The sequence below is a fragment of the Molothrus aeneus genome, chromosome 7, assembly GCF_037042795.1.
Source record: "Molothrus aeneus isolate 106 chromosome 7, BPBGC_Maene_1.0, whole genome shotgun sequence".
NCBI lineage: Eukaryota > Metazoa > Chordata > Aves > Passeriformes > Icteridae > Molothrus > Molothrus aeneus.
In genome coordinates this window covers 33,100,066-33,127,442 of record NC_089652.1, presented here as the reverse complement: position 1 = coordinate 33,127,442, position 27,377 = coordinate 33,100,066, and the positions used below count along the sequence as shown (strand labels likewise).

At 44.7% G+C, this 27,377-nt stretch overlaps 2 protein-coding genes across 3 annotated transcripts; one reads left to right on the top strand and one right to left on the bottom strand.

The window, feature by feature from the left end:
• Nucleotides 1-3,213: 3,213 nt before the first annotated feature.
• On the bottom strand, nt 3,214-23,383 carry LOC136558920 (histamine N-methyltransferase-like). Of its 2 annotated transcripts, none has more exons than XM_066553707.1 (7): nt 23,324-23,383; nt 20,217-20,406; nt 18,876-18,928; nt 15,388-15,495; nt 11,882-12,012; nt 11,256-11,349; nt 3,214-9,046 (listed from the first exon to the last, which is right to left on the bottom strand). In XM_066553707.1, the coding sequence occupies exons 2-7, from the start codon at nt 20,351-20,353 to the stop codon at nt 8,691-8,693; spliced, it is 879 nt and encodes a 292-aa protein (XP_066409804.1). In that variant the 5' UTR covers nt 20,354-20,406; nt 23,324-23,383; the 3' UTR covers nt 3,214-8,690. The 2 variants fall into 2 exon arrangements, with proteins under 2 accessions (XP_066409804.1, XP_066409806.1); XM_066553709.1 differs by lacking the exon at nt 23,324-23,383 and adding an exon at nt 21,365-21,396.
• LOC136559117 (uncharacterized) lies at nt 22,004-24,096 on the top strand. Its single transcript, XM_066554049.1, has 2 exons — nt 22,004-22,036; nt 23,209-24,096. The coding sequence occupies exons 1-2, from the start codon at nt 22,004-22,006 to the stop codon at nt 24,094-24,096; spliced, it is 921 nt and encodes a 306-aa protein (XP_066410146.1).
• The last annotated feature ends 3,281 nt before the right edge of the window (nt 24,097-27,377 follow it).

Here is a 27,377-nt window from a genome sequence, read left to right as displayed (position 1 = left end):
TTTATTAGCACAATCCCCCCTGGGGCACACCAGTGTGGCTGTGGCTCTGGGTGAGCTGTAGCTGATATAATCAAGTGCAGGGATGTAATTAGCAACGTTGGAAGGGCTGCTGTGGGCAGATGGGAGCTGAAAAGGCTGTGCCTGTTGTGAGACAGACTTTTATATGTGTTGGCCTGGGAGTCCAGAGCAATGTGTGATGGATGACCCTACACTGGATGAGCCATTTGCACACTAAACCGTGGCATCTGGGGCCCTTGCTTGCACACAGGGCAGTTGTACCCTCTCCACAAATCCTCCCAAAATGAGGTTTCCCTCAGTAATCTGGGTTAACCTTTCCTGCTGGGTGGGAAACTTAACTCTTAACTGCCCAAGAGTTCAAATCAGCTGCTCAGCCTGAGGTTCACCTGCAAGGTAAGAAACTCCAGATTTCTTTGGCCATCATCCTTTGCCTTCCAGCAGACCCCTGTTCCTTCCTCAGGGCAAGTGCTGTCTTCAGGCACAGCCTCAGAACCTCTGCAAGGCAAGAGGAAGAGTAGCCAGGACCTGTAGGACACAGAAACACTTCAAAGCCTGTGCTGAAAACTCTGTCTCTGGCAGAGTGCAAGATTTTAGTTGTGCTTTTTTCAATCCTGTCTTTGTACCTCCCCAGACCATTACCTGGTGCAGCATTACAGCAGCCCATGAGCACCTGAGCATTTATCTCACAGTTTGCCCTCTGCCCTGGCAGCACATCCATCTCAGCAGCACTTCATATCTTTCTGGAAAGATCCCTGTCCCAGCTCCTAATGGAAATATTCTGTGATTCTCAAGTTTTCTCAGGCTTTTTTTTTGTCCAGAAAGCTGTAATTTCAGGCACTCTTAGCACCTGCTCTCACATGGCAAAATCCAGGAGTGCCTGTTTTTTACACATGTAGAGCAAAACACCTTTTATTCAGAATTTGTTTAGGAGCATTACACTAATGCACCACTGCCTGTGTCTTCCCTGGCATTAAATGCAGGATGTCAGAGCTCCTGCTCCTGTGCAAGCACTGCCTGCAGTGGCCTGACGCTGCTCCTGGTTTACATGCCAGTCACTGTTAGGAAAAAGGGGTTGGTTTATTGTGTCAAATGGGTAACAACACCTCTCTGTCACAATGTGTAACTCCAGAGGTGGTTGTTACATGGGTTACAACAAGCTCTAAATGTTTGTATCATCATGATTATTTATTCAGTATTTCTCCAGCTGTGGTCACAGGTACCCAGCAGTGACTCTCCTATGCATCTTATATGTACAGGGCAAGCACTTGGGGTAATTTGCCTCAGTAATTTTGCACCTTTTTCAGGTCAGGGATGTCCTGCACTGGGTGATCCTCCTTAAAACATTCTCTTGAAGCCAGGTAAAAGTTTAGTATCTGCTCCTCTTCTAGGAGAAGTCCCAGAGGTCACCCAGCTGCCATGGGTCAACTCCTCTTTCAGGATTTGTAGATCTGAGCAACAGCATCTGCTGTCAGCAAGCTCATCCATGATCACTGATCCAAATTTGGATCAAATCCTTAGAGCCCTCTGCTCTATTCTTCACATTAAAATAAAAATTGTTATTTATACAACAAATGCACCTAAAACACCCACCAAGATGGAGACTCAATTGTGCTAGGCACTATAAAAACAAGCACTAATCCCCCAAAGAACTGTTTGAGTAAGGAGTTGATATTTTAGTTCTCCTGGGAAGACTGGTCTCAGTGAATGTTTAAAATCTCTTTCTACTCAGGGAAAGTTGTTGGGCTTTCCCTCCTTGCAGTTCTTGATAGCACACATAAAGCACTAAACACAAAAGCTGTGTGTGACTGTGCAACTCCAGCCACAGGTAGAAAACGTGTGCAGGTCCTGCCAGGTACATCCATGGAGTCCAAGCAGAAATTTCTGCCTGAATCAGGAAAATGAGGAGCCAGGAATTGCCCCTCACTTAAAACACCCACCCCACCGTGGAAATGTGATCACAAGAGGTTCCACAGAGAGCAGCCATCCCAAAGCCCTGCCAGAAAAGCCTATTCTGGCTGCACTGTCTTTGTGGATGTGCCCACAACAATGGCTTTTAGAGCAATTGGGTCCCAGGCTTGCCTGGGTGCACTTGGAAGCAGTTTGTTCTAAGCCAGTCATGTTCACTATCCTAATCTGACATGAAGCCTGATGGAAAAATCTGTGATCGATTATAGCAGCAGGACAAAGAGATATGAGAGGAAAGCAATGCAAAGGAACAGATATCAATCACTGCTCCCAACGAGCCTGGAGAAGGTAGCTGCTGCTGCTGCTCCTGAATTTGAAGGCAGTGTAGCACATCTTTCTGCTGTTCTAGGTAAACACTCCCAGCTGCACACTCTTTGTCTTACAGACAGACTGATTTGGTAAGAAAAGTGGATTTTGAAGTATGGATTTTGTTGGAAGGGGACAAAATAAACAATTGGTTTGTTACCTTGAAAACGGTGTAGCATGTAATGAGTGTTTGCAGCAGTTTCACAGCTGCTTATTGCTCTTCTTTTTAAGCTTCTGAGTGTTGAGGAGTTTTTGTTTAGCTTTACACTTTCTAATTGATTGAATGTGAAATATATGATGGAACAAATTTGTATTGAAAAAGAAATAGCAGACACAATCAACAAACTTTAATGTTGAGTTAGCTTTTTTCTCGTTGCTGGACAAGATCATACTTCAAAGCAAATTAAAAATGTGAAGCCAAATCCTGATTGCAATGCAGGCAACAGAAATCTTCCTGTCAGCCTCAATAAAAGCAGGTGTAAGTTTTCAGTATTAGTCCAGTCCATCCAATTCACATGTCTTTCTGTCTTTATCTAATCTAATACATGGTGGTGAGATAAATTACAGAAGGGTATGATAAATTGCATCGCTATTCATTTTTGGCAAGATCACCTATACCCTGGCCACTAATTCATCTCCGCCAGGATCCACTGTAGCACACGGGATCCTTGAAACAGCCTCCAAACGCTGTCATTTCCTTTTCTTTTAAGAAAACAAAGGGATTATATCTGCTGGCCAATAGCCTACTTACCCTCACCAAAATAAATGATACCTCCCTGTGACCTCTGTAAAATCGTGGTTATAAAAGTATCAAAATGTATTTATAGCATTAAGATATTAGGTCTCTCTATTCTGCTTGAGTGGAAAACTATGATATGTTTTAGATTGAGGATTTCGAAACAGAAAAAGATCACATGGTTTAGGTTTAGGGATTTCAGAGAGTGTTTAATTTGTTTAATTCTGTTTTCATTGGGTCTTGGTGTTCTTTGCCCAGATAATACAAAAAAAACCACACAACATTGGGTAAGAAATCTGCAATGCATTGGAATGATTTTTTTTTTCTGATAATTTTTTTTAGAGCTGTTTACCGCTCTTGAACAAAGCACCATGGTAATTCACAGCAGTACCACACACTCACTGGGTACCGTGTTGGGTACCATTCACATCCATCTGCGAGTTCAAAGAGCAATTTGCTTCCCATTAAAGCAAAAAGGGGAGACACCTTATTCCCCTTTCCACCCATCAGATCCATCCCTGCCTTCCACATGAGCTCTGCGGGGCAGCACCAGGGCACTGCCACACAAAGCTGCTGCCAAGCCCATCCACGGCAGACACTGTGTCCCACCACCAGTGTGAGCCGCTGGGTGTGCCAGGTCTTCACCCTGAGCCAGCCCCACGTCCCAGCCCAATGTCCCACCACTCTCCTGCCAAGGAAGAGGGGAAGCTGATTACAGTTTTTGCTGGAATGCCTGTGCCCCTGCTCAGTACCAGCCCAGGAAATTGCTTTCTGCTCCTCAGCATTTGACTGCCAACTTCCTCCTCCTCATCCTGACAGGAATCGTTGGGAAATGGTGCCGTGGATGATCCAACAGCTGCTGAATTTCACACAGGAGACCACTTACCACTGAGGTGCAGCAAAGTGATTTTGCACATCAAGATTTTAAAGAAATTTGGGGCACTGCAAGATGAAGGGCATTATTGATGTGAAAAGAAAATTAGCATATTTACTTCAGGATCCGTTATCCACACCTGCAAACAGTACTTAAAAACAGAGCATGTACTGCAGGATGATGTGAAAACCTGGCCTGGTGAGAGGTAAAATTTCCTTGATTATTTCAGGGAGATGAAGGCTTCATCCTGCTCTATTTAGGAGTTGTTGAGGCATAATGGCTACGTCCAGCTAATTGGATGCATTGCTATAGGCACTTGAGAAATGTGATAGACAGATGCATTCAGCTAGAGAGATATCCCTTGGTGCAGAGAGCTGAAGTCAATTAGGGAGTTAAATTGTGAATGATTTGACCTGATGTCATTTATATCTCGAGTCATAATTAACACTTAAAGTTCAACTCTATAGCAATTTTCTTTTAATAACACTTAAAACTTACACAGGAAAGAATTGCGCAGACATGGTGAAGGATGGCTTGAGTGCATGCCTGGATTTCTGCGTTAGTAATTAATCCTCTAAACACCTTTGTGAGGCCTATGGGGAGAATCACTTCTCTCCAGTTTCTCCTCTGAAGAGAAGCAGGGTTTACCCGATGGCTCCCCAAAGTCTCTGGCACCTGGAGATAAGGACAGAAGCTCTTTCAGGTGCTGAACCAGCGAGCAGTCAGCTCAGCCGAGCTCCCGTCTTTTTGTCTCGCTGAATTCTTTTAATTTTACCACAATCTTTAGAAATATCATGGACAAATTACTTGTCAAATGGCCTGGGCTTTCCAATTAAAATCTGTGCAAATGCAGAACCTGAAAATCTGTCACAAACACAGCTTCTGCCTCCAAGGTTTTCATGTGGCTGAAATATGAATCTCACTGGGGGAAGAAACACTCTCTGAGAGTGAGACCTTGTGAGATGGGATTCAGCTCGCTGCAGATTCTTATGGTCAAGTTATAACTGCCCATAAAGAGGGGGAAAAATGGAAGTGCTGACAAAACTTTTAAAGTACAACAGTGGAAATGGCGCCGCAATAATTTATAATCTAGAGGCAGCTTTGGATTTATTATCACAATGACAAATGCACTGTCATTGTTAATAGGATATTTCCCAGCAAGGACTTCTTGTTATGCAAGCCAGGTTCACCATGTCATGCAGCATGATAGCAATAAAGTCTACAAGAATTTGTAATGAACTTCAATTACTAATAGATTATGGTTAATGGGAAATATGTGCAGTAAAGATATGGGTTTTTATATGCACCTTCTGGTACTCTACAAGGCAATGATTTATGCTACAATTTCTGTTAACATTCTCCAGTATGAAAAAAAAAAGAAGCCTAAATTGGTGGAAAGCCACTCCATCCATAACAAATATTTAAGATAATTTTGCACATCATGTAAATGAAGATGTAAAATTAGATATTAATCCGTTTCATTTCAGCATTTGTATTTTTATTAAAAATGAAGACTTTGCCCTACTGTGTAATGACATTAAAAATCCTATCATGGGCTGCAAGCATGAATTACCCCAATGCAGGAGTGGTGACAGCAGCCGAGCTGTGAGTGCATTTGTTCAATTTGCTGGAGTAATTAACGGAGCAGTGAGAATATTTTCCTGTGTATGATTTAAAGGAACAGCCCTGAAGCTGCTTGGGCAGATGTGTTTGATGTGGAGGGACATGTGCATGAAGCCTGGGCCCTTTGGAGGGGCTCAGCCCCATTGTGGTTGCCCCCAGCCCTTGAGGCATCGCTCCAAAGCTGTGCCTCACTCCTGGACATTGGGCTGTTCCCTTCCCTGCACAGCAAACCTGCCACGGGAATTCCTTTGGGAAACAATCACCTGACACAGCCACACACAAGCTCTCCTTTACTTATCACAGGGACACAGGCCCAGGTGTTTGCCTGTTGTTTCAAAAGACTCCCTCCTCTTCCTCCTCCTCCCTCCCTCCTTCCAGCTTTTTTTTGCTCCTGTACCTGCATTAGAATGTTTATTCCAGGTTTATGTGCTCATGAAATGAAAAGAAAAAGAAAAGTCTCCAATTTAAAAACAAGCACTGCTCAGAGCCATCCTTGAGAAAAACATGGGGATGCAATATTAAGGATTGCACTTACCCAGGGTCACATTTCATATCTCAAACGTGTATTTAGCCAGAAAGAGGCACCAATGCACGAAGAGCTTTCAGGATCATTTCTGGTATATTTTTAATACAGGTGTCCTGAAGCCAAACTTGATCCAATCAGTATTGTGCTGGTTTAATATCATTACTCTCAATGAACCACTGTAGAAAGCCCACAGATTAATTTTTTAGGGGTGCAAGCCAGGAAAACATGGAATTGGGGAAATGATGAGGCCCTGGCACAGACTGCTGTGCAAATCCCAGTCCATGGACAAACTGTACTTCCCAACCCTGCTGTGGAATAGCAACATCTCACTGTAAAATTTAGGGTGATTCTCACATGAAAATGTGGTTCTCCACTCTATTAGGAAGTTGTTTGAGAGATTTACAAAACGTCCTTCGTTTTTTATGGTAAAATGAGCATAAAATTGTGCTTCCCCACATTCATTTCCTTCTAAAAATACTTAAAGTGCTTGCTTCTTGAAAATGTGTGTGTTACAAATTTAAAATTAAAACTAATTTGCCCCTTAAGGGTGCTCTGCTGATTCAGTTTTCCCCCAGCCCCTTAACACAAGCAGTTGCAAGATACAAAATGGAGTTTACTGTATTTTCCCCCTCCCAGTTTTTAATGAAATTCTCAGAAGCAAAACAGGGGAAGAAGCTCTCTGTGCATCCACACTGAATATTTGTGTGTGTGTGTGTGTGGTCAAATCCTCCTCTGTTCTCTCCAGATCAGCTCTACTGCTTCTCATCTTTCCAGCTCTTGTCCACATTTTCAGACCAAACCCCTTTTTCTCATTTTGTTGTTTTTTCAGGTTTTTTTTTAAAGTCTGATAAACAATAAAACAGCAGGATCTTCAAGGGCATCTTATTGCTGGGTTTTGTTGCTGGATTAGTGGTTTTTTTGGTTTCATTCTGGCATTTCTGTGGCTCCCTGAGATATCTCACCCCTGACAGGGTTGATGTGGCAATATTCAGCAGTCACCTGCTTTGCAAGCCCCATTTAGAAAAGGTCACTGACAGCCCAAAAGAGCCACGAAAATAAATGTAACTTTAATTTGTTTGCCATTAGAAATGTGTGCAGCAATCTGTTCTAATGGGAGATTTTCTTACATTCCTGCTCTGGCATGTGACCACAGCAGCTCACAGATACACTGAGGTCTCCTAATGCAGGAGCCTGTTCACAGAACTGGGTAAAGTGGTAATAAATTTTGTTCTGTCCAACAGAGGATTATCATGAAAATGTTCTAAACTCCACCTGAATTAACATTTGAGCACCAGGAGATGTTTGTGTTTCAAATAACTTGCCCTAAAATAAATATAAACAGCTATTATGCCCAATATGATCTCTTGAAATCACTTCAAATGATTAATAATCTATATTGTATCAGAAATGTGTGTGCAAATATAAACACAATTCCTTGCAGCTAAAGTATTACCTAAAGTAAACCATTTCAACACTGAATCAAATTATTTCAATGGCAGAAATCACACCTGTCTCAGGGGATAAATCGAGTATTCAGGCTGTTAAATCCATTCAAGCGACTCTATTGTATCCCACTACGTATTGTGCCTTGTAGAGAGAAAACACTTCTGAAAACTATAAAATCATTTAGCAAAACAAATGCATCAACCACAACAGCCTCACATGGAGAAGAGGCTGAGGAGGTGAAACCCCCTTCTTGCTGAATACCTTGTAGAGTGAATAGATTTACCTGACACAATGCCATTGAAAATGAAAAAAAAAAAAATGCTACTGGAAAATAAACTCTGACACCAGTCATTTTGGTATCAGAGTTTATTTTTACATTTTCCTTATTACAAAGCTCACAGGCCAGGGGAAGGCTGGGACCAGAAGCATTGTGTGGTTAATTAAAAACACAAAAAAAAGCTCTGTGCGGCTGCAGCAGCTCATCCCCAACAAAGACTCTGCATCAGGGCACCACTGCACTCCACCTCTCCAGGACATTTGTTACCAACCTGTGCCTCAACCATCTTCCCTTGCTTCTCTCCTGTAGTGCCACACAACTTGTTCAGCAGACACATCATAGAGTAAAAACACAGAAAGGGGGAGCAGTGCCATTGAATGGAGATGCCTGCAGAGGCAGGAGCAGGCAGACACTGAACGTGCATGTGTGAATACACCTTCAGTAGCTGCAGCTGTGAGATCTGGAAGTCACAAGCTCAAGAAATCCCATCAAAGATCCATCCAATGGCTGGTGATTCTGCGCCTGCCAGCTGCACCAAGAAACTGCAATTTGCTTGTTTAGTCTGCAGAGAGGTTTCAAATGAAGATGGTGGATGCACATGTAGCTCTGGATTATTCCTTAGGAATAACTATTCCTGCAGTGCCTGAGTGGATGGCCTGAGTTATAGCTGATTACACAACATCTGTATGATAAAGCACAATTTACTGCCTAGTCAGTTGCACAGTCATAGATTAGTGCAGAATTAATCAAGTATTAAAGCTCACTTAAAACAACAGATGTCAATACTGATTTCTTAACAAGCTCCAAAAGTTATTATCAGTGCTGAAGTAAATGAAGCCATTTATAAAAGATGAAAAAATACATTTCAGCTGTCAACAGTTTGTATCTCTTTGCTTTGAATCAAGAAGAAGAGGTTAACTCATGGCTCAACCACTATTACACCCAGGCTGTTATTGAAAAACACCTTCCCATCTCTGATTTCACTGCAGCCAGGCTTTCTCAACTCCTCCATTACCTGATGCTTTAGCTCAGGAGGGGCAGTTTTAGCAAAGTTAAGTGTTTCTGTCAGGAAATCCAGCAAGAGCTCCCCATCTTTGTCCCCTTCACTAAAGCAGCTGGTTATGTCCATGTGGGATGGCAGCTCATAGAGCTGGTACTTCAGCCCAGCTGAATCCAGCATCCTGGGCAAATCAGCAGAGGAAACATAGGAGCAAAGATCCTCCAGGGGGAAGGAAGGCCCATACTTCTTCCACAGCGTTTCCCAGCCACTCTTTCCTGAGAGATAAACCACCAGAAAAACACTCAGAGTTAAGGAAAAACACTATTTGAAAGCAGTTTTGATTGTCTGGGTTTTTTAGCAGTTGTCATCATTGCAAGTGGGATCTTTCCAGAGCTGGGACATGTCCTGGGGCACAGTGGAGTTGGCTGCTTCCCTGCAGGTTTGGGGGCTGCAGGAGTGGGTGGGCACCTACCCTGGAGCTCCAGCACCCTCATTGAGCCTCCAGCTGAGGCCAGAGCAGCTCACACTTGTGTACCTCTTCTCAAGAGACATTTTATAAAGCAAACTAGCTGGCTAAGCTGAAAAATCCCCACATATATCTTCACGTCTTTATTTTCCCCAAGCCTGGATCTCTGATTTGGTATTACCACTATAAATAATTTTTAGAAGGATTACTCAGAATGACTGGACAGGATGAAAATAACTTTGAGCCTGATGAGCAGTTCAACAACAATTCTCCCTAGGTACTAAAACCAGTTACTCGTGGTTTTGCAGTTGCTTGATCTGCAAACAGTTATTTATAGTCAAATAAACAGTTTGGTGTTTAGAGGAGAGGCAACAATATTTTCTTTCACCCACTGGAAACTGAGCGGCGAGCGCTAATTGCAGGAAATGTGCTGGTGTCAGTGTGCTGGGACTCGGGGCCGAGCAATTATCCCCTCCCTGAACGCAGCATTCCCGGGCTGGCTCTCGAAGGATCAGCAGATGGCTCTGCTTTTGTTTTGCAGCAGAGCCACAGCCCCTGCACATCGGCACTGCCACTCCACCGAGTGACCCCAGCCCTCTCCTGCCAGCCCTGCTCCCAGGCTGGCTTTTAATTACCTGATGTGCCTGTGTTGGGGATGACATTACTTTTTGTGTGAAATGAGCTCTGTTCTGATGATCTTTCAGTGACTCCTTTTCCTTCACTGCTCATTTTAATGGCATTTCTTCCTTCTCCTCTCTATTCTCTTGCTTTCCTCAAGGGTTTCCCCTTCTTTTCCTTTCTGCTGTTCTGAGTCCTGCTCCTCTACCTCACTTTTTTGTTGCCCCCAGCCATTTCTGCTCCATCAGAAAACACAGCCATCTGGCTCAGAGAGGACTTCAAATACTTTTCATTAACTCAGAACTTCAATAATTTTAATTTTGAATAGACGCACATTCTTTCCTTTATTCACATTTTATGAATATCGAAAGGGACAGGTTAAGTAACTGGAAAAGAGTTTTAATTAACTATATTCAGGTAATCAGCAATAGTCTGATATTGTGATATATTCTTGTTCAGCCAAAGAACACAAACAGGTTTTTTAAACTCATTTCAAACACAGATTTCTTGTTGTAAACTGCTTGAAAACACTTCAAACCAAAATCATTTGGGGAAAACAAAAGTAGTTGAATAAATTCAGGTCAGAAGTGTCCCTTCATAGTGGATCTTTCATGAACAAAATAAAAGGAACTTCATCACGTTTGCAGAGGTGGCCAAATTCAATGAGAAATTAAGCTTAAACCTCTGAGCAAATAATGCTTAACATGGCTTTCAGAGTTGCTAGATGTGACTGTTTACACAGCTGAAATTTCCATAGCTTTTGAGGCAAATTAAAGGCTTTCTAGAGTCAAATTAGACTCCACCACTGCACTGTCTCTGGCATACCTTGCCCACAGCATTAAAAGGTTGTTGTTTACTCTGCTCCAACACTTTCCTGCTGGATTGACCACAGAGCATCTCTGTGAGATCTGAAACAGCCTGAGAACGCTGTTTGGTACCCAAAATGATGATATTAAGGAAATGGGCAGTTTGAAAAGAAAATGAGCCATATGTGCTCCAACACCTGCTGTATGGCCCTTCCGAGCCCCCCACCGCCGTTTGCTTAATGCCACGAGTCTCTGGGAGAGAGAAAACGCAGTGCCCAGCCTGGAAAACCTTTCCCAGCACACAGCAGAGGCTGAAGGGGCTCCTGTGAGTGAGAGCTGCAGGATGGAGCCTCTCCTGCTGCAGGGCCCCTGCTGCCATCATCACTGGGCAGGCTGTAAGGTGGGGAAGGCAGTGAGGGATGTTTTGTGCCCATGATGTGGGGTTTTGGCTGATAAATCTACGCAGACACAGGCAGTGAGTGGGCAGATTTCAGGGGATGTCTGCTCCCCTCTGTGGTCTGTGCTACACACAGGAGCCCCAAAGGTCCTCAGAGCCCTCTCCTGACTGAGCAGGGCTGGGGGAGCAGCTCTCACCTGACACCAGGATGATGAGGAGCTTCGCCTGTGAGTCCAGGAGGCTGTGGAAGTACCGGATGGTTGCTGGGATATCTTTCACATAATAGAGCATCTGGAAGAAGCAGAGATGCTTAGAGATGTGCAGTGCCATCCTGGTGACTATTATAACACCGTTAAAAGGAACCAAATGGGAGCAATCCTGCAGAAAAGCAGGGGCAACAAGGCACCTTAGGAAGGTGTGGGCAGTGGGCTCCCACTGCAGGCTCAGGGCTGTCATGCCCTGCCTGCTCTCTGGCACTGCCAGGTCTGAGCTCATGTTATTCATCAACCTGAGAGGAAGAGATTTGCCTTTCTTCAGTGAAGGCTTTGGAAATACAAAGGCAATTTCATGGAAAGGATGAGGAACTTTTGAAGACACCAGCTAAAATGTATTCTTAGTTGACTGCCACCCACAGCCTGGTTAATAGGACTACTGTGCTCAAAGCTGCTTTTCATTTTTGCAGTTCATTTATGCTAAAGCACTTCAAATTACTGGGAAGTAAACTCACCTTTCCTCCCCTACAAGTGGATAATGAGGTCACATACTTCATGCATACTTTTAACAGCTGAGTCTTTGGCAGCATTTTCTTTGCAGACACTCTTACCTGGATCATGTGAATGAAGTCCCATTTTTTAGTCTTCTTTTCTGCATTCATTCGACTTTCATATTCATTAGCTGTCTCCTTGTGCCAGGTAAACTTTATGTTCTCGAGGTTTGATGCCTGAGCCACATGCTCTGAAACAGAGGAGAAGGCAGGGCAGAGTTTATAATTGCAAATATGGGGCTGATTTCCACTCAGAGCTTTAATACATCCAAAAGCCCTATTTAGGTAGAGAGTTTTGGTACCAGTTTAACACAACAGTGGAATATCTTAAACTTTTAGCCCATATGTCAGGAGAAGGCTGTAGAGGGATTTACAGGACAAAATCTTAAGAGTCTGTTGATTTTTCCTTTGCTCCCTCATTTAGGCTCTTCTGGTGTTTACCTGAGCTAAAAAAAATAGAAGTAATAGAAATAATTTCTTCCCCATGACTGGCTCAAGCTGAATTAAAAGATGGTGATTGGGGTGAATTGTTATGAGGCCACCAACAGCACATTTCATGGTGAATAGGAGGATTGATGGCCCCAGGACTTGTGAGGGGGGCACACAAAACCCCCATGGCTGAGCAGGAGTGAGGCCATGGTGGAGGATTTTCTCCAAATAAAAACAGGTGCTCAAGGATGGATCAAAGCAGGGGTTTCTTGAGAAGAGAAGCACAATTGAAAGTTTGAGAAGGGCAGAAAGAGCAAATGTGTTCTTCTAAATTTGTGTAACTGGGATGGCAGGAGAGGGAAGGAGCTTTGTTCCAAAAGCAAGGACCCTTCTCTTGACGTTCAGTGGCTTCTGTGTTGAACCAATTTTTCAGAAGCTCACAGTTCTCACCAAATGCCTCAGGAAAAATGGATGTCAGTGTTTTAAAGCAAAGAGCTTTGAGGAGTGACACATGGAGTGTCTTCAGACCTCACTACAATGCACATCAGCAGCTGAGGAAAACAGAAATTTGGAGAAGTGGATTCAAACAATAAGTTACACTGAGGGCCTGGCTCATCACTGCATTCCCTTTGTTTTTATGGGAGCAAAACTGAGAGGTAATTTCATAATGTAGGGAATACTAATGTCCATCTGCTGGCATATGGAGCTCCTCTCACTGTGCTGCTGCTCAGGATTGCTCCAGGCCAAAGCAGCCCCTGATTCAGTTCCTGTGCTTCACTGGAGTTAGCATCAATTTAAAACTTACATGGCCCAAAGGCAGGCTGAGCCTTAGCTACAGAACACATGCTCAGAACAGCACTGTTTGCTAAGACCAGTGCCTCTGCAGCACTAATGACAATGTTCCTCTCTTTGGGCTCTGATTTGGACATGTCCCCGTCAGGCAGATGAGAAATGCTCCATCAGTGCTTATCTCCTCTCTTCTGTGCCTGGAAATGGGCCACCCCTTTCAGATGCTGCCACTGTTACTCTGTTAGCTTCCATTTATCAGCCACTGGCCCCAGCACTGGCAGTTCCAATTTGATTTGCTGCTCTAAGCTCAGGAGCAGCTCTTATCCCCTCACCAATAATCCAGGGCAATCTGGTTCAGTTTAATTGTGGGTCTGTCTGCAAGGAGAAGCTGGGAAGAAAACTGAATTGCTTTCCAGGCTGGGCCTTCAAAGTCCAAACTCGAGGAAGTGCAAATTCATTATGGGATTGTGGTAAATTTCTGCCTAAATATTCATCTGAATCCATTATGAAAAGTTTTCCTTCCTTTTCCCCTGGGCTCACCCCAGGTTCTTTTCCCAGCCAGAAGCTGTTGGGTGCCATCAGAACTGGGCTGCTGCAGCTGTGCTGGTGATGGAGCTCAGCTGTGGGGCCACCAACACTCCAACCATGGCCACCAAGGGAATCCACCAGGAGTGAGGGTAAGGCACAACCTGCCCATGAAGCTTTGAGGAAAGCCTCCATCACATGCCACAGCCTAACCTGAGTTTCTCATCACTGCACATCCCAGCAAGGAGTTTCTCTCGTGAGCTTGCCTTCTCCTTCCCATGGAGAAAGCATTTGGTGAGGCAGAAAACGCAACTACTGAATCCTCAGAGGGGCAGATCTTTCTAATTCTCTACAGAAAATCTTGGGCCTCAGAAACCTAATTAATGGTAGCTACTAGGGACGTGATTAATTACCAAATAAGAGAGCTTAAAGAAAGAAATTCAGATGAATATTTCATTTCTAGTTTAGCATAAAACTTAAAATAAGGACAACATTTTATATTTTCTTTAATTTTCTTCTGGAAAGAAACTCGCTGCAGTAGGATGGGACTGCCGGTTAATTGGTGGTAGATGGTGGGACCACTGGGAAGATTCAGAGCAAATCCAGTCCAGTGTAGCCCAGACAGGACAGAAATTCTTTGTTCAAGTGCACAAACAGAGAAGATGCTGTGTTGCCCACCCTTCACCACTTCAGCCTGCAGGAATATAAGAGCGCTGGGGATTTTGCACAAGGCATCTTTTAAAAGATCAGGTCTGTGTTAAATTGAGAAAGATATAAAAAATTAGGTTTGTCCTGGGAGCCTTTGGTGCTTCCAGTGATTCTGAGCTACCTCACTGCAGGGAGAAAGGGATTGCTGCTTTTTTTTCCCTTTGACTTCCACAAGCTGATTCACACTGGGAATGCTTCATTTTTAAGGACCTGAGCAAGAACAAGACTGGAGATTTACAGTGTGGTTTCACAGCCTGGTATTTACCATGATTTGGAGCATTTCCAGCTCCAAATGGAAATGCTTCATTCCTTGCTGTCACATCCATTCAGGATGGCTCTCTGGCCAGGTGAGCTCTGCTCAGGGCTGGTGTCACCTCCCTCAACACCACCAGGAGGTGAATCCTGGTGGGCTCTAATCCAGTGATAATCAAACCCTGCTTTGCTGTTTAATGCTCACTTTGTAGGGCAATTTGGTCAAAGTACCCTCGTTAACACTCAATCCTCCTTGGAAAATGTTCCATTTTCCTCCATGAATGCTGCTTAGACCTTTGGGCTGGGGGAAGGAAAGAAGCTCTGAGCCCCAGAGCAAAAGCCTTTCCTATCACTCCTGCTTTCCTTCTTGTGTTTTCTAATTCAAAGCCTGGCTACTAATTTAGTGCCCCACTGTGAGCTTTAGGTATTTCTCGGAAACTATTTTTAAGATGTGAGAGAATCACCATGAGACACTAAAATTTTCCCTTTGATGCTGAGGAAGGATCCTGATTCAACACAAGTTGAAGTAGAAAGACTGTCTGAAAAGCTGGGATTTCACTCCATTCCCATACAATCACCCATCACTTCCCATCCTGTTTAGCTTTTAAAGTCTATCTAGCCAAGCATTTGCCATTGAGAGATCTTTGCAGTGTGAGACTAAGATCTCAATGAGAATGAACATTGTTGAGAAACAATGATTGCAAAAAAGCATGAAATTTTGAATTTTTTTAAGTTTTAAGAGACATTTCTGACAAGAAGGCATTTGAACATAGGGTAATCCACCTTTCAACACTTTTTAATGCATGTAAAATAATTAATTAATTCAATAAATTAAATTTATAATTTATTTAATGTAAAAACACCTTTGTACTTGGAGATTTGGTCAGCACTTGGCTCTATCACATCATTGTTGATGGTGACCCCAGGATATCTGGCTCGTATTTTTGAGAGGATCTGCAAGTCCATCTCACCTAAAGAAGCAGGAGACACAAAACAGAGAATGAAAACAAAGCTCAGGCAAAGGAGATCTCCACCACCATCACACCCCCAGCTTGGCAGATTGATCTCTGCCATTTATGGACGGGTGCACCACACAGGGCCAAGCAGCTGCTCTGCACTCTCAGTAGGTTGTAACTGAAGATTGAGCTCTAGGATTTGAGGAAAATGTAAATATCAGTCCCAACTCTCTTCATTTCTCCCCTCTGACTGGCACCACCAGGGCCAAGGGAAAACCTGACACAGTCAAGCTTGACTTCTCTTTTTCTGGACGTGGTCTAAGCTCGAGGGGGCGATCCTACCATGAGATCCTCTCATGGTGCCAGTTCTGATGGCTCCAGCAAACTTGGCAGGATTGCTTAGGAGTCAGTAGGAGCATTTTTTAGCCAGGGACCTCACTGGTTGCAAGGTCATGTGGAGGAGGGAAAGGGAATATGTGTTTACACTGGGATCAGAGACAATACTCATATCTGTTTGTCTTCAGTGTCCTGTGACTTTTCCCAAAAGAATGATGAATGGAGCACATACCATTTGTGTTTAGCTAACCCTTGTTTACAGAATACCCCAGAGATTCCTGTGTTTCATGTTTCTGTTGAGGAAGAGCTCTCCCTAAACACTGTTCAGGCCAGCTGTAATTGTTTTATTGATGGATGTACCGGTACATCCAAGATTTCAAAATTTAAAAATAGCTCCATCATTCTCAGCCATCTCACCCCATCTGCAGTGGAGGAAACTCAGGAGGATGATATTTCTGACTGAGGCATGAGTCCAGGGACAATATCCAGCTGGCTTGCTCAACTTTCTCCAACCTCTGCTTATTGTGCTTGGATAGATTTTAGGTGGAAAAAATAACAGCAGAATAAATTAAGGTAAGAAAGAATGAAACAGAGGGTAACTACAGTGAATAATAGGTCCAGGGGTCGTGTTACAAGTAAATATCTAGCTTTGTCCTGGAAGATTTACTTGTGCTTGCACAAAACTCCATGTTATAAAATTCCCTACAAATGAACAAAGTTTTGCACTGAATGGAAGGCCACCCTGATGGCCAGACAGGCCCTTGCTGAGGGGCTGTGGAAGGAGGAGCTGCACAACCTCTACCCACCCTCATCATTTTCAGAGCCCTGGACTCCCACCACTTCAGCGTTAGCCCCATCGTGCAGAATATTCGAGGAACAAAAGGAAAACACTGGGCACTAAATTGCTCATTAGTGCCCAGAGGATATAACACACAAAGTGAGGAAGAGTTGCATTTTGTCAGACTTACATCTCTTTCTTAAAGCAACCAGCAATACCAACATTCACATGGCATCTCTGGAAGCACGTTCTTTGAGGGAGGGAAATTGAATTTCTGAGCTGCAGAAATAGCTGCAGCTTTGCTATCGCTGCAAGCCTTGTACGCTGTAGTCTGCCATGGTAAAATTTGGGAACACAGAATTTGAAATTAACCACTGCAATAGTTTGATTTTTGGTTGCTTTACCAACTTCCCATAAAATGATTAGTCCTTTGAAAAGGCTGTGCAGGTCCTGATAAAAAAAAATAAATTAATTTTGTATTTCCATATGCAGATAGGTCAAAATATTCCCTTCTGTTCTTGTGTGGCCAAATCACCCTTGTACTGCTTTTAACCAAAAAACCCACCCCTTTGATTCATAATTTAATCCACAGCCTTAAATGACTTCACTTTTAGCTCTTTTATATGCAAACAAGTGTCCCGAGGCATTTTACACTCAGATCGGTGGCAGCTTGCATTATCAACAATTTGGCAATTAGGCTATCCGAATTATTTAAACTCTCCAACACAATTACCTTTTAAAGGCTACCACTATGTTCGCCATTAAGTTTCTAATTAAACATTTTATGTAAAGGGATAGTTTATAGCCCAGTTGCTACTTTAGAGCAGCGCTGATGCCTTTGATGGTTTTTAAAGGTACAGAGAGCAGCGCGCTGGAGTGTGAACTTAATAAGGCAGCGGTGTTCGGGCGGCTGGAATGGGATGGGATCTAATGGGATGGGATCTAATGGGATAGGATGCTGCATTAATGGGTTCTTGCCTCCCGAGGTGGAAAAGCAGAGAGGAAATGCTTTTTTTTCTGTGCCTCCTTCCTGAGAAGAGCAGGGGCAGGTGGGGTTGGGGCAGCAGCTCCATCACTGCCCTCCCGCAGCAGCCGGGATCGGCTGTAAGGGGGGATTTGGGGATCGGATCCCTCCTGGCCTCACAACGGCCATGCTGAGAGCAAAACAGTGAGCAGATGGGGTTGGGTGATCTGGAGATTTTTAGATCACGAAGTGAGCTTTGCCTACCCATTATTGATTGATGGCAAGCTGGACTGTCTCTGGCCAGGATGAAGAACCGCACTGTGTTCGTTCTTTCTTTCTCTTTTTCTATTTCTTTCTCTCTTTCTCCCTTTCTTTCTCTCTTTTCTTTCTTTTTTTTTTTTTTTTTTTTTTCCAGAGGAATGCTTTCCTCTGGAGAGCAATGTTCCTGCTCTGTCACACTGTCTGTTTTATAGCTAATGCCAACCATTTACATACAATTACTTTCCATTTACATACAATTACTTTATGGAGGAGACACTAACAAAACTGAGGTTAGTCTTTGGTGATGATATGATTGCAGCATTTAAACTAGATTTAACTGTTCATATAAAATTTAAGTGTGGTGACTTAATGGACAGCGAAGGAAACATAGGTTTTAATTATGGGGCCACTTAAGCAAGAACTTAATGAAAAGCTACTTGATCTTACTGGTATTGTTTTTACACTCAGTGAATGTCAGACAAAAGACTTATTTGTATTTCTTCTGGAGCTCATGCTCAGCCCCACTGTTTTGGGGGACAGTAGCTCCAGCAGAAACTTGGACACTGATGGTGGTCAGCAAATACAGCCAAAGCAGAGCTCAGCCATGGCTCTTACATAGCAGTGATGGGAGTTATCACCTCAATAAAGGTACAGGGGAGAATACTGTAATGCAGGTTAAAATGCAATATTCTCAGGAATCTCAGACATTATTTTGTTTGGGGTTTGGGTGCATTTTTTTGCTGCCTTTGTTTTGTTTTGTCTTGTGTTGGTTTTGTATAGAAACCCTGTGGATTGGTTAAAGCTTCTCTCTGCCTTTGAGGAGGGATGCTGTAGAAGGAGAGGTTTTTGTGGAGGACGGAGAGGAATCAGAGTGGGGAGGCACAAGCTGTTTTCAGATGATGTGGTCACACACCAGCTAACACCACCTGTCCCCTGGAGCTGGCTTATCAAGGAAAGACTTATTTCTCATTCTGCTCCTTTTGCAACTTTTAGTCCTCTATTCTTAAGGAAAAAAAATAAAGGAAAAAACATACCAATATTGAAGTCCATACGTACCTGCTCCACCACCAACACTTAGAACATTGATTGCAGACTTCCCATTTCCAATACTGAAAAACATTATTTATACATTTTAGGAGAGCTGTCCAGTAAAGAGGGTTCCATGCATGATGTGAGACACTGGAGATCCCATTAAGACTAAAATTTGCAGGGCAAAATCCAAATGTAATATGTGTGTACACAGGCATGTCTGTGAGTGGGCAGGAGGGATCAGATTCAGAACTCTTCCCCTTTGGACATTCATGTTTACCAATTGTTTTGGCAATTTGCAGAGGTACCATTTTGCTTTTATTATGAGGGAATACAAGCAGAAGCAAGTACACACCTTCTCTGTGTCTGTGCTCTGAGGAACAGAGCCCTCTGGGTCTGTACCAGCAACTTAAAAATTATTTGTAGAACTTTTGCATTATGCAAAATGGGGAGGGAGAGGGGAGAGTGTAATGCTTCTAAAATCCCTGAGTGAGGCTTTGGCAGAGCCATGAAGCCCTGAGCCCTGAGAAGAGCCTCCCCAGAGCCAGGATTTGATGCTGGCTGCCTGCTCCCAAGCCAGCCTGCAAAGTGAGGGGTCCAGCAAAGGACACACACTGGCAGGCAAAGCAGGAGCACGATCCAGCCATCCTAGACAAACCCTAAATATTACCTGAAAAGCTTGCTTTTAAAAAGCTGCTTTCCATCAAGTTTGATGCTAGAATGTGGTATCTGTTACAGCATTTCAGAGCGGATTCAGGGCCAGCTGTTTTTGTGTGCAAGGAAATAATGCAGCCTTATCTCCCCCTGGCTAGGCAGTCTCCTGTGATGGTGTTCACAGGGGTCTCAGGATGAGGGAAGAGATGAGGATCTGACTCCATGTTTCAGAAGGCTTGATTTATTATTTTATGATATATGTTATAGTAAAACTATACTAAAAGAATAGAAGAAAGGATTTCATCAGAAGGCTGGCTAAGAATAGAAAAAGAAAGAATGATAACAAAGGCTTGTGTCTCAGACAGAGAGTCCGAGCCAGCTGGGCTGTGATTGGCCATTCATTAGAAACAACCACATGAGACCAATCCCAGATGCACCTGTTGCATTCCACAGCAGCAGATAATCATTGTTTACATTTTGTTCCTGAGGCTTCTCAGGAGAAAAAATCCTAAAAAAAGGATTTTTCAGAAAACATGTCTATGACAGCCTCCATCCTGGAGAGCCAACATCCAGAGCCGTGTGTGCAAAATGGAAGCTATCACAGGCCAGCAGACAGGGCAGGGAGCAGCAATCTGCCTCTCCCAGGCAGCCCCCCAGGGCCAGCACCCCCTGGGACCGTGGCCCTGGCTGTCCTTCAGGCCAAGCTGGGGTTACCTGGCTATGACATCTGGCAGGTGCTTCTCCACGAACTCCTGCATGCTCTGGTGCTCTGTGGACCTCTCCAGGAAGACGCGGAAGGACTGGACGTATCTGTCAAGATCTGCCAGCAAACTCCTCATGGGTGCAGCCATGCTGGGAGGCTGCAGGAGGGGACAGGCTGCTCCCTGCAGCTCTTCTCTCCGGGCTAGAGAAGGAATGAAAAGTGCTGGAGGGGAAAATCCAGCCTGCACCTGGACTTTGCTCCACATCCCTGGCCCTGCCACTGCCTTGGAGTGTTGCACAACCTTGCAATAGAAACTGCAAATGGGGTTCAAGCAGCAAAGGGTAATTTATCATCTTTAATCTGTGCAGAGCAAGTGCCAGCATTTTTTAACTGTGCTGACACAGGACTCTGTTTAAACACAGTAAAAGGGTCTTTCGATGGTTCTTAAATACAAAAAAAAAAAAATTCCTCTGTTTTGTGAAGTCATGGAGAGGCTCCAAGGGCTGGCTCTGGATTAGAAGAAAGTGCAACACTCATCTCCAGAGACGCTGGCAGATGTCTCTATCTGTTTTTTTAATCTTTTGATGTTCTTAAATGGAATGCTGATGGTGGGGTGAAAACAATAAAAACCTCATAAATTCACTTTATTTTTCTAGTTCTTCTGAAGATAATGGTACAATTCCCATGGGTTAAGTAGCTAATTCACCAAAGCCACTGAGTTACCGGAATAGATGTTGTGCTAAACCAGGCTTACAGGCAATCCAGAATGGGGAAGGCAAGTGGGGAAGTGTCAGACTGTACCTTAAAAAGTGCACAAAGATGTCTTTATCCTCTCTTAAACTGCAGTTTAAGTTCATCACATCTTGTCCTACCTGGCAAGGAGAAGAGGGAACCCTCTCCCTCTTCAGGGGCCCCATGTTGAAGGATGCACTGCATTTCCTTGGTGCCTCTTACCACCCCCTCTGGCTTTCCTGCAGAGGTTACATCCCAGCCACCTCTTGCTATTTTTACACTTCCCTTTGGACTGTCTTCAGCCAAACCCCATTGGTGCTGAAGTGCAGCACAAAACCCTCCCAGCCATTTCTTTTCCTGGCTCCCAGCACAACCGGGATGGTTTCCCTGGCTCCACTGAGACCCTGCATCCACTGCCTTCACTCACCAGCAGCATGACTGGAATTCAAATCATGGGCTTTTCCCAGATGGCTCCTCTGGTCCTTTGAAGTATAAATCTGGCCTCTGCTGTGCTCAAGTCCCTCCCAGCTGCACATCAAATAACACAAATAATCTCATCCCTCCTTCACACCATAAATAGAAACAAAAGCAACAGGCTCAGGTCCATATTTGCCATTGCCTCCCTTTCTGGCACTGAACTGACACATTTTCTGACTCTGCAACCAGTTTTCCACCCACCCAATACCTGTCTCATCAAGGCCACATCTTCCTCACTTGTTTATGAGAATGTCATACACAACGGTGCCATCTTCTTCTCCCCTGAACATCTGCAGAAAGATGGGCTTGGAACTATTTCTTCCCGATAGATCTACATTGCCTGACCATCATCTCATTCTTTTTCTGCTGTAGGGAGGACTATTTCTAGGAACTATTTCTAGGGACAGCCATCATGCTGAGCAGCTGCCCAGATCCCTCTCCTGCCCCCTTTTCAATGACAGCATCAGCTGCTTGGCTTTGCCCATTTTCCTTCCCTGCCTGTGACAAAAATCCAAGTTGTGACACGTTTTGGTTTTGCAGCCCATGGGCCAAATCTCCTCAGATCCCAAAGGCTCCTGCAGGAAGGGGCATGGTGAAGCTTGGTGACAATTCACCTCCCCCAGTGAGTGCTGCTACCAGAGCCATTGGCAACGGCTGAGAATTCATAATCAATTAGCAATGGCTGATAATTTCTCTCATTGTGGCAGTCCCAAAGACCAGTGGTGACCTCTGGAGCAGGTCCCAAGGTTGATTTTCCACCCATAGTGCCTCCAAGGCAGACTGGCTTTGGTACACTCCCTGCTCCCCACCTTCTCAGACAGCAAGGATACTTTCAAGTGAAAAAATAGCAAAACTGAGCATTTCAAAGAGCACTAATGAAAAACAAGCTGGTACAACACTGGTAACAAGTAGATGGGACAGCTTTAAAAACTTTGTCAGCCTCTGACTGACAACTCCTCCTTGACCCAGATGAGCAGCACTCAAACACACCCAACAACATCGGAATTACCCTGGGGAATCCAAGTGGGAATTTTTCCAGAGACAGTAAAGAAGGAAACTCCTGGATGTACCTTGGATGGGAATTACTCACTGCTAACCTACCCTGAAAACACAATTATGTACTTTGTGTTTACCCATTCCTTTGCTATGCCTGACTCCTTGCTTTTTATTTTAAGTGCATAAGGAAGCTTTGCTGTTTGCCACTAATATATTTTTACTACCTTCAATCTTGAAAAAAAAAAAATTTGCAGTTTATAAGAGGAGATTTCGATAATTGACCCTTTTTTCTGTTCCTCCCTCTACTTCCTGTGATTTAATTTGCCAACCTCCCCTGCTCAGCAGTCTCTAATGAGCAGCCGAGATTCATTTTCATGTTGGATGCAGTTCAAGGAATTTGTCTCATTCCTTTCATTACACTTTTGGCTGTTGGAATTTGCCCCATTTATTTAATTCTGTGGTTTTTTTGCTGTTTGAATTGCGGCCAGTTAACTTTAAAAATGCGTAAGGAGAAGGAAGGAAAGGATTTCTCTTTTAACTTCTCTTTAACTTTTTAATGCAGAAAACAGGACTGTTTTCTGAATCAGGCTGTTAGAAACTTGTAAGGTAATAGTATTCACTCGGGCTTGTTCCCTTCAAGGATAATCGAAACTTACCCGTGGCTCCCTAGAAAGACTGAGGAGTTTTGAAAGCGGACGCTGTTTATGCTGCAGTTACTTGATCCGTCCCTACTTTGTGCCAGCAGTGTAAAACCTGCTTTAAACTCGCCATAAACCCCTTTAAACCCTCCCCGTGAAGGCAGCAAAGAAAGTGAGCTTTGGGTTTTCCAGCACAGGAGCCCGTGTGCCAGCGAGAGAGAGCGGCATCCCGCCCGGACCGAGTCCGCTCCATCAGCGCTGGCTCCCACACTTACCTGGGCTGCCCTGTGCGCCTCGGGGCTGTGCGAGGGACGCTGCTGAGCTCCTGGGCTCTGCTCCCAGCCGGCCCCCTCCCAGTCCGGCCACCTTTCTACCCAGCCACCTTCCCGTCCAGGCGCCTCCCACCCAGCCCCGTCCCATCCCATCCCTGCCGTCCCACCCCCGGGGCCGCGCCACGGGAGAGGCTTTGCTGCTGGGGAAGGAGCTGGAGCCTCTTATGGCAGCAGCTGCTGAGGATGGAGCAGAGTTAGACCCTCATATGGCAGCAGCTGCTGAGGATGGAGCAGAGTTAGAACCTCATGTGGCAGCAGCTGCTGAGGATGGAGCAGAGTTAGAACCTCATGTGGCAGCAGCTGCTGGGGATGGAGCAGAGTTAGACCCTCATATGGCAGCAGCTGCTGAGGATGGAGCAGAGTTAGAACCTCATGTGGCAGCAGCTGCTGAGGATGGAGCAGAGTTGGGGCCTCATATGGCAGCAGCTGCTGAGGATGGAGCAGAGTTAGACCCTCATATGGCAGCAGCTGCTGAGGATGGAGCAGAGTTAGAACCTCATGTGGCAGCAGCTGCTGAGGATGGAGCAGAGTTGGGGCCTCATATGGCAGCAGCTGCTGAGGATGGAGCAGAGTTAGACCCTCATATGGCAGCAGCTGCTGAGGATGGAGCAGAGTTAGACCCTCATATGGCAGCAGCTGCTGAGGATGGAGCAGGCAGTTGTAACCTCGTAGGAAGAGCAGGCAGAGTTAGACCCTCATGTGGCAGCAGCTGCTGAGGATGGAGCAGGCAGAGTTAGACCCTCCAGCTGCCTGGAGAGGCAGGGGGCAGCTCCAACCCTGCCACATCCATATCCACTCTCCATGTGTTCCCCACCAGTTCTCCCCCAGGACACACCTGGCACGGCCACCCTGCCGTGGGAAGATCCAGACACAGAGCTCTACCCCTGTGTTAATTACAGCAGGGGTGGCAAATGAAGCCCTGCCAATGGAAAATAGAAAATGCAGCTCCTGACAAATTGGAAATAATTGTCTCAGTGTGTGGCATGGGGTGATGGGCAGCATCATTTGCAGCTTGCCTATAGAACCCTTCCACTAGAGAAAACTTTGCTTTTTTAGCTGGTTTTCTAGCCAGCAGATATTCTTCTTATCCCTTACTTTACAGAGCTTAAGCATTTTCCAAGTTGTGTGCACCCTCTGCAGCCCTGTCAGGAGCAGTTTTATCCCAAGGAACATGAGTATGGGTAAAACCACTGACCTGTGTCTGCTATCATATTGTGATTTGGTGTTCAGGGGACCACATATTTGCCCCACTTTTTGCCTTTGTTTCTCCGTGTTTAGCAAGAAGGAATTTTTTTAAGTTAAATGAAGAAGTTTTCCTTCTGGAGTTAGAGAAATGAACTGTTCAAGGAGAAATGAGCTGTTCACAAGATAAAAGTCACATAAAATAATACCAGTAATATTAAGAACAATGCTTTCAAAGGCACAGTTACAGGGAGAATGGCTGCAGTTTGACATTTAGCTGAGAGTTTACTCAAATGAAGATTTCATATCAACAGTTAAAATTGTTCAGCCAGAACAATGACTGTGTGTGAAGGCAACACCCACTGCAATTTTTTCTCACTCTGTTCACAGCACCATTTCCTCTCCAGTTTGAGGGAATGAGATACAAAGCCCTTTATTAAAGACCTTACCAGGAGCAGCAATGCCACAGTGTTTAGTACCTACCATATTTTATGATTCTGTGCCTCAACGAGTGATGCCAAATCCACACAGGCAGAATGGGGAGACCAGCAGCAGTTTTGCCCTTTGAAATCAACAATCATGACTTGCTTGCCCATGGCAGGGGAGCTTAGGACTAGGTGGTCTTTCAGGTCCTTTTGAACCCCTTTTCTGTGGTTCTCTAATTCTATGACTTTATTTTCAACGGGTGTTTTGAGGAAAATGAAACTCTAAGTACCCCATCAGCCACAAATCAAGCCAGCTTCTGCTGGCCTGCAGTGTCCCAGCAAATGTCCCTTCTGCAGCCACAGCTGCCACCCAGGGAGCCCTGTCCTGGCTCTGTACTGGTGATGAGCACTGCTGTTCAAACACAGCTGGGCAGCAACATCACTGGTGTTTGGTTTTCTGTGCAGTTCTAGAAATCTGTATTAATTGGTATCACCAAAGCCGTGCAAGCTGGTCTAAAGAAAATAAACTCAGTGCATCTGGCCCACACTTTTTCCCCTCTGCAGAGCATTAAGTATGGGTTTTCAAAGTGCCAGTTGCCATTTAATATGAAAGCCTAAGTTTAGAGAGCCAAAAATAAAGATTATATGCATCTGGTGCTTTTAAGTGCATTATGAAAATAAAAGATGCTGCTGTTTATTTGCTTCTTTAATTTCCCCTGGGGACTCATTGTGTGAGCTTTAAGCAAAATCCCAGCCATTTCAGTGTGATGTGTGCTCAGTGCTGCCTGGAGCAGGGACACTGGGGATTTGGGGATGCTGCACCACCGCCTAGCCCAGTGCCCACGGCAGGGCCCTACTGAGCCAGAGGCTGTGAACCAGCAGAGAAGGACCAGGGCCAGGATGGAGCCCAGAACCATTCTGTAAAGGACACCCTGCAGAGGAGCTGGCCATACACAGACCTGGCAGGTCTATGGGTTTGTTCATTAAGGTGGTTGTACACTATTTGACATCATAGAACCATCACAGAATCATAGAACAGTTGTGTTAGAAGGGACTTGAAAGATCATCTCATTGCAAACCCTGCCATGGGCAGGGGCACTTTCCATTAGACCAGGCTGCTCCAAGCCCCATCCAACCTGGCCTTGAGCCCTTCCAGGGATGGGACAGCCACAGATTCTTAATATTTATTTACAAAAAATCACCTTCCTGTCCCATTCTACCCTGTGGCCTCCTATACACAGCACTGTCCTAGATAGCAGGAGGCTGAGTTATTGAAAGGAAATTCTACAAGCCCTAAGGGCATAATATGTTGGAAATAATATATTAAACATTTCTCTATCATGACAACTCAAGGGACAATTCACAGCTCTGTAGGTACCTGGACAACTGTGAGGTAGAATAATACTGAAATACAAAGTTGTGAGTAAGACAAGTCCCCTTGGGAACCTGGCAAGGACACAAGTCGCTGTCACTGGCTCCTTAGGTGAGTCAAGAGGTGGGAACAGCCAACATCTGCAGATTACTTCCTTCTCTAGAGTACAGCTGAAAATTTATACTCTAGGAAGAAGGGGAAAGGAGTTAAAGGTCCAAATGAATCCCTGAAACCTTTTCCTCCAGCTATGCTCCAAGTGATGCTGGCAGACAGCCCTGGGTGGAGGAAAGGGGAAGGGATCACGCCCTGCTCCAGGCTCCCAGGATGCCCACTGGCCATACCCCCTGGGGCTGTGCTGATCCACAAGCTCCAACACCCTCATCAGTCCCATGGCAGAAGTGGAAATAGCAGAAAAAAAATTATTCACTGACGGTTTAGAAGAGCTGTGCTGGCTGGTGAATCTGTTGATGCCTTCAGAGATGAAAAGTCCTAAGTTAGCAAAATCCAGAGTACAAGCAGGGTATTGGGACTGGCTGCTGCCTACATGAAGAGAGGAGATGAAGGCTGTGCAATGTTGATTTTACCTCAGAAGGGATGGGAGTGCCAGAACAGACCATCCCTCACATAAGTGGCTGCAGTGACCCTTCTCTGGGGAATGATCCATCCCTTTGGAGCGGGGACCAGAGGCTGGAGCCTCAGCTGAGAAAAGCTAAGCTCAGGAGACTGATCCATGTACCCCTGCCTTAATATAACACAGAGTATGTGGGCCAGGTCTAGGAAACTGGAAAGAGGCAGAAGGAGCAGGAAAGGCAACACAGGAGCTCCCAGATTTCAAAGCATTTGTAGATGGCCCAAACATCTGAGCCCAAAGATCCAGGAGTTTATTTGGCTTACCTCTGGATCTGATGTATCATTACATTTGGCTGATAAAAGCAGGAGCAAGACGTTGTTTAATGTCTGAGGAATAATTTCTGCTGTGTCCCAATAAAGCACACGCTGATGTGAGCTGGGCTGATAA

Excerpts from the sequence above, each read along its gene's own strand:
- LOC136558920 (XM_066553707.1), bottom strand. The coding sequence starts at position 20,353 with ATGGCTGCACCCATGAGGAGTTTGCTGGCAGATCTTGACAGATACGTC. Across the intron at positions 11,350-11,881 it reads ACTTCATTCACATGATCCAG|ATGCTCTATTATGTGAAAGA; the intron begins GTAAGAGTGTCT and ends TGCTTCTTCCAG. Across the intron at positions 9,047-11,255 it reads CCTCATCATCCTGGTGTCAG|GAAAGAGTGGCTGGGAAACG; the intron begins GTGAGAGCTGCT and ends TTTATCTCTCAG.
- LOC136559117 (XM_066554049.1), top strand. The coding sequence starts at position 22,004 with ATGGTGAAGCTTGGTGACAATTCACCTCCCCCA. Across the intron at positions 22,037-23,208 it reads GTGACAATTCACCTCCCCCA|GCAGCAAAGAAAGTGAGCTT; the intron begins GTGAGTGCTGCT and ends CTCCCCGTGAAG.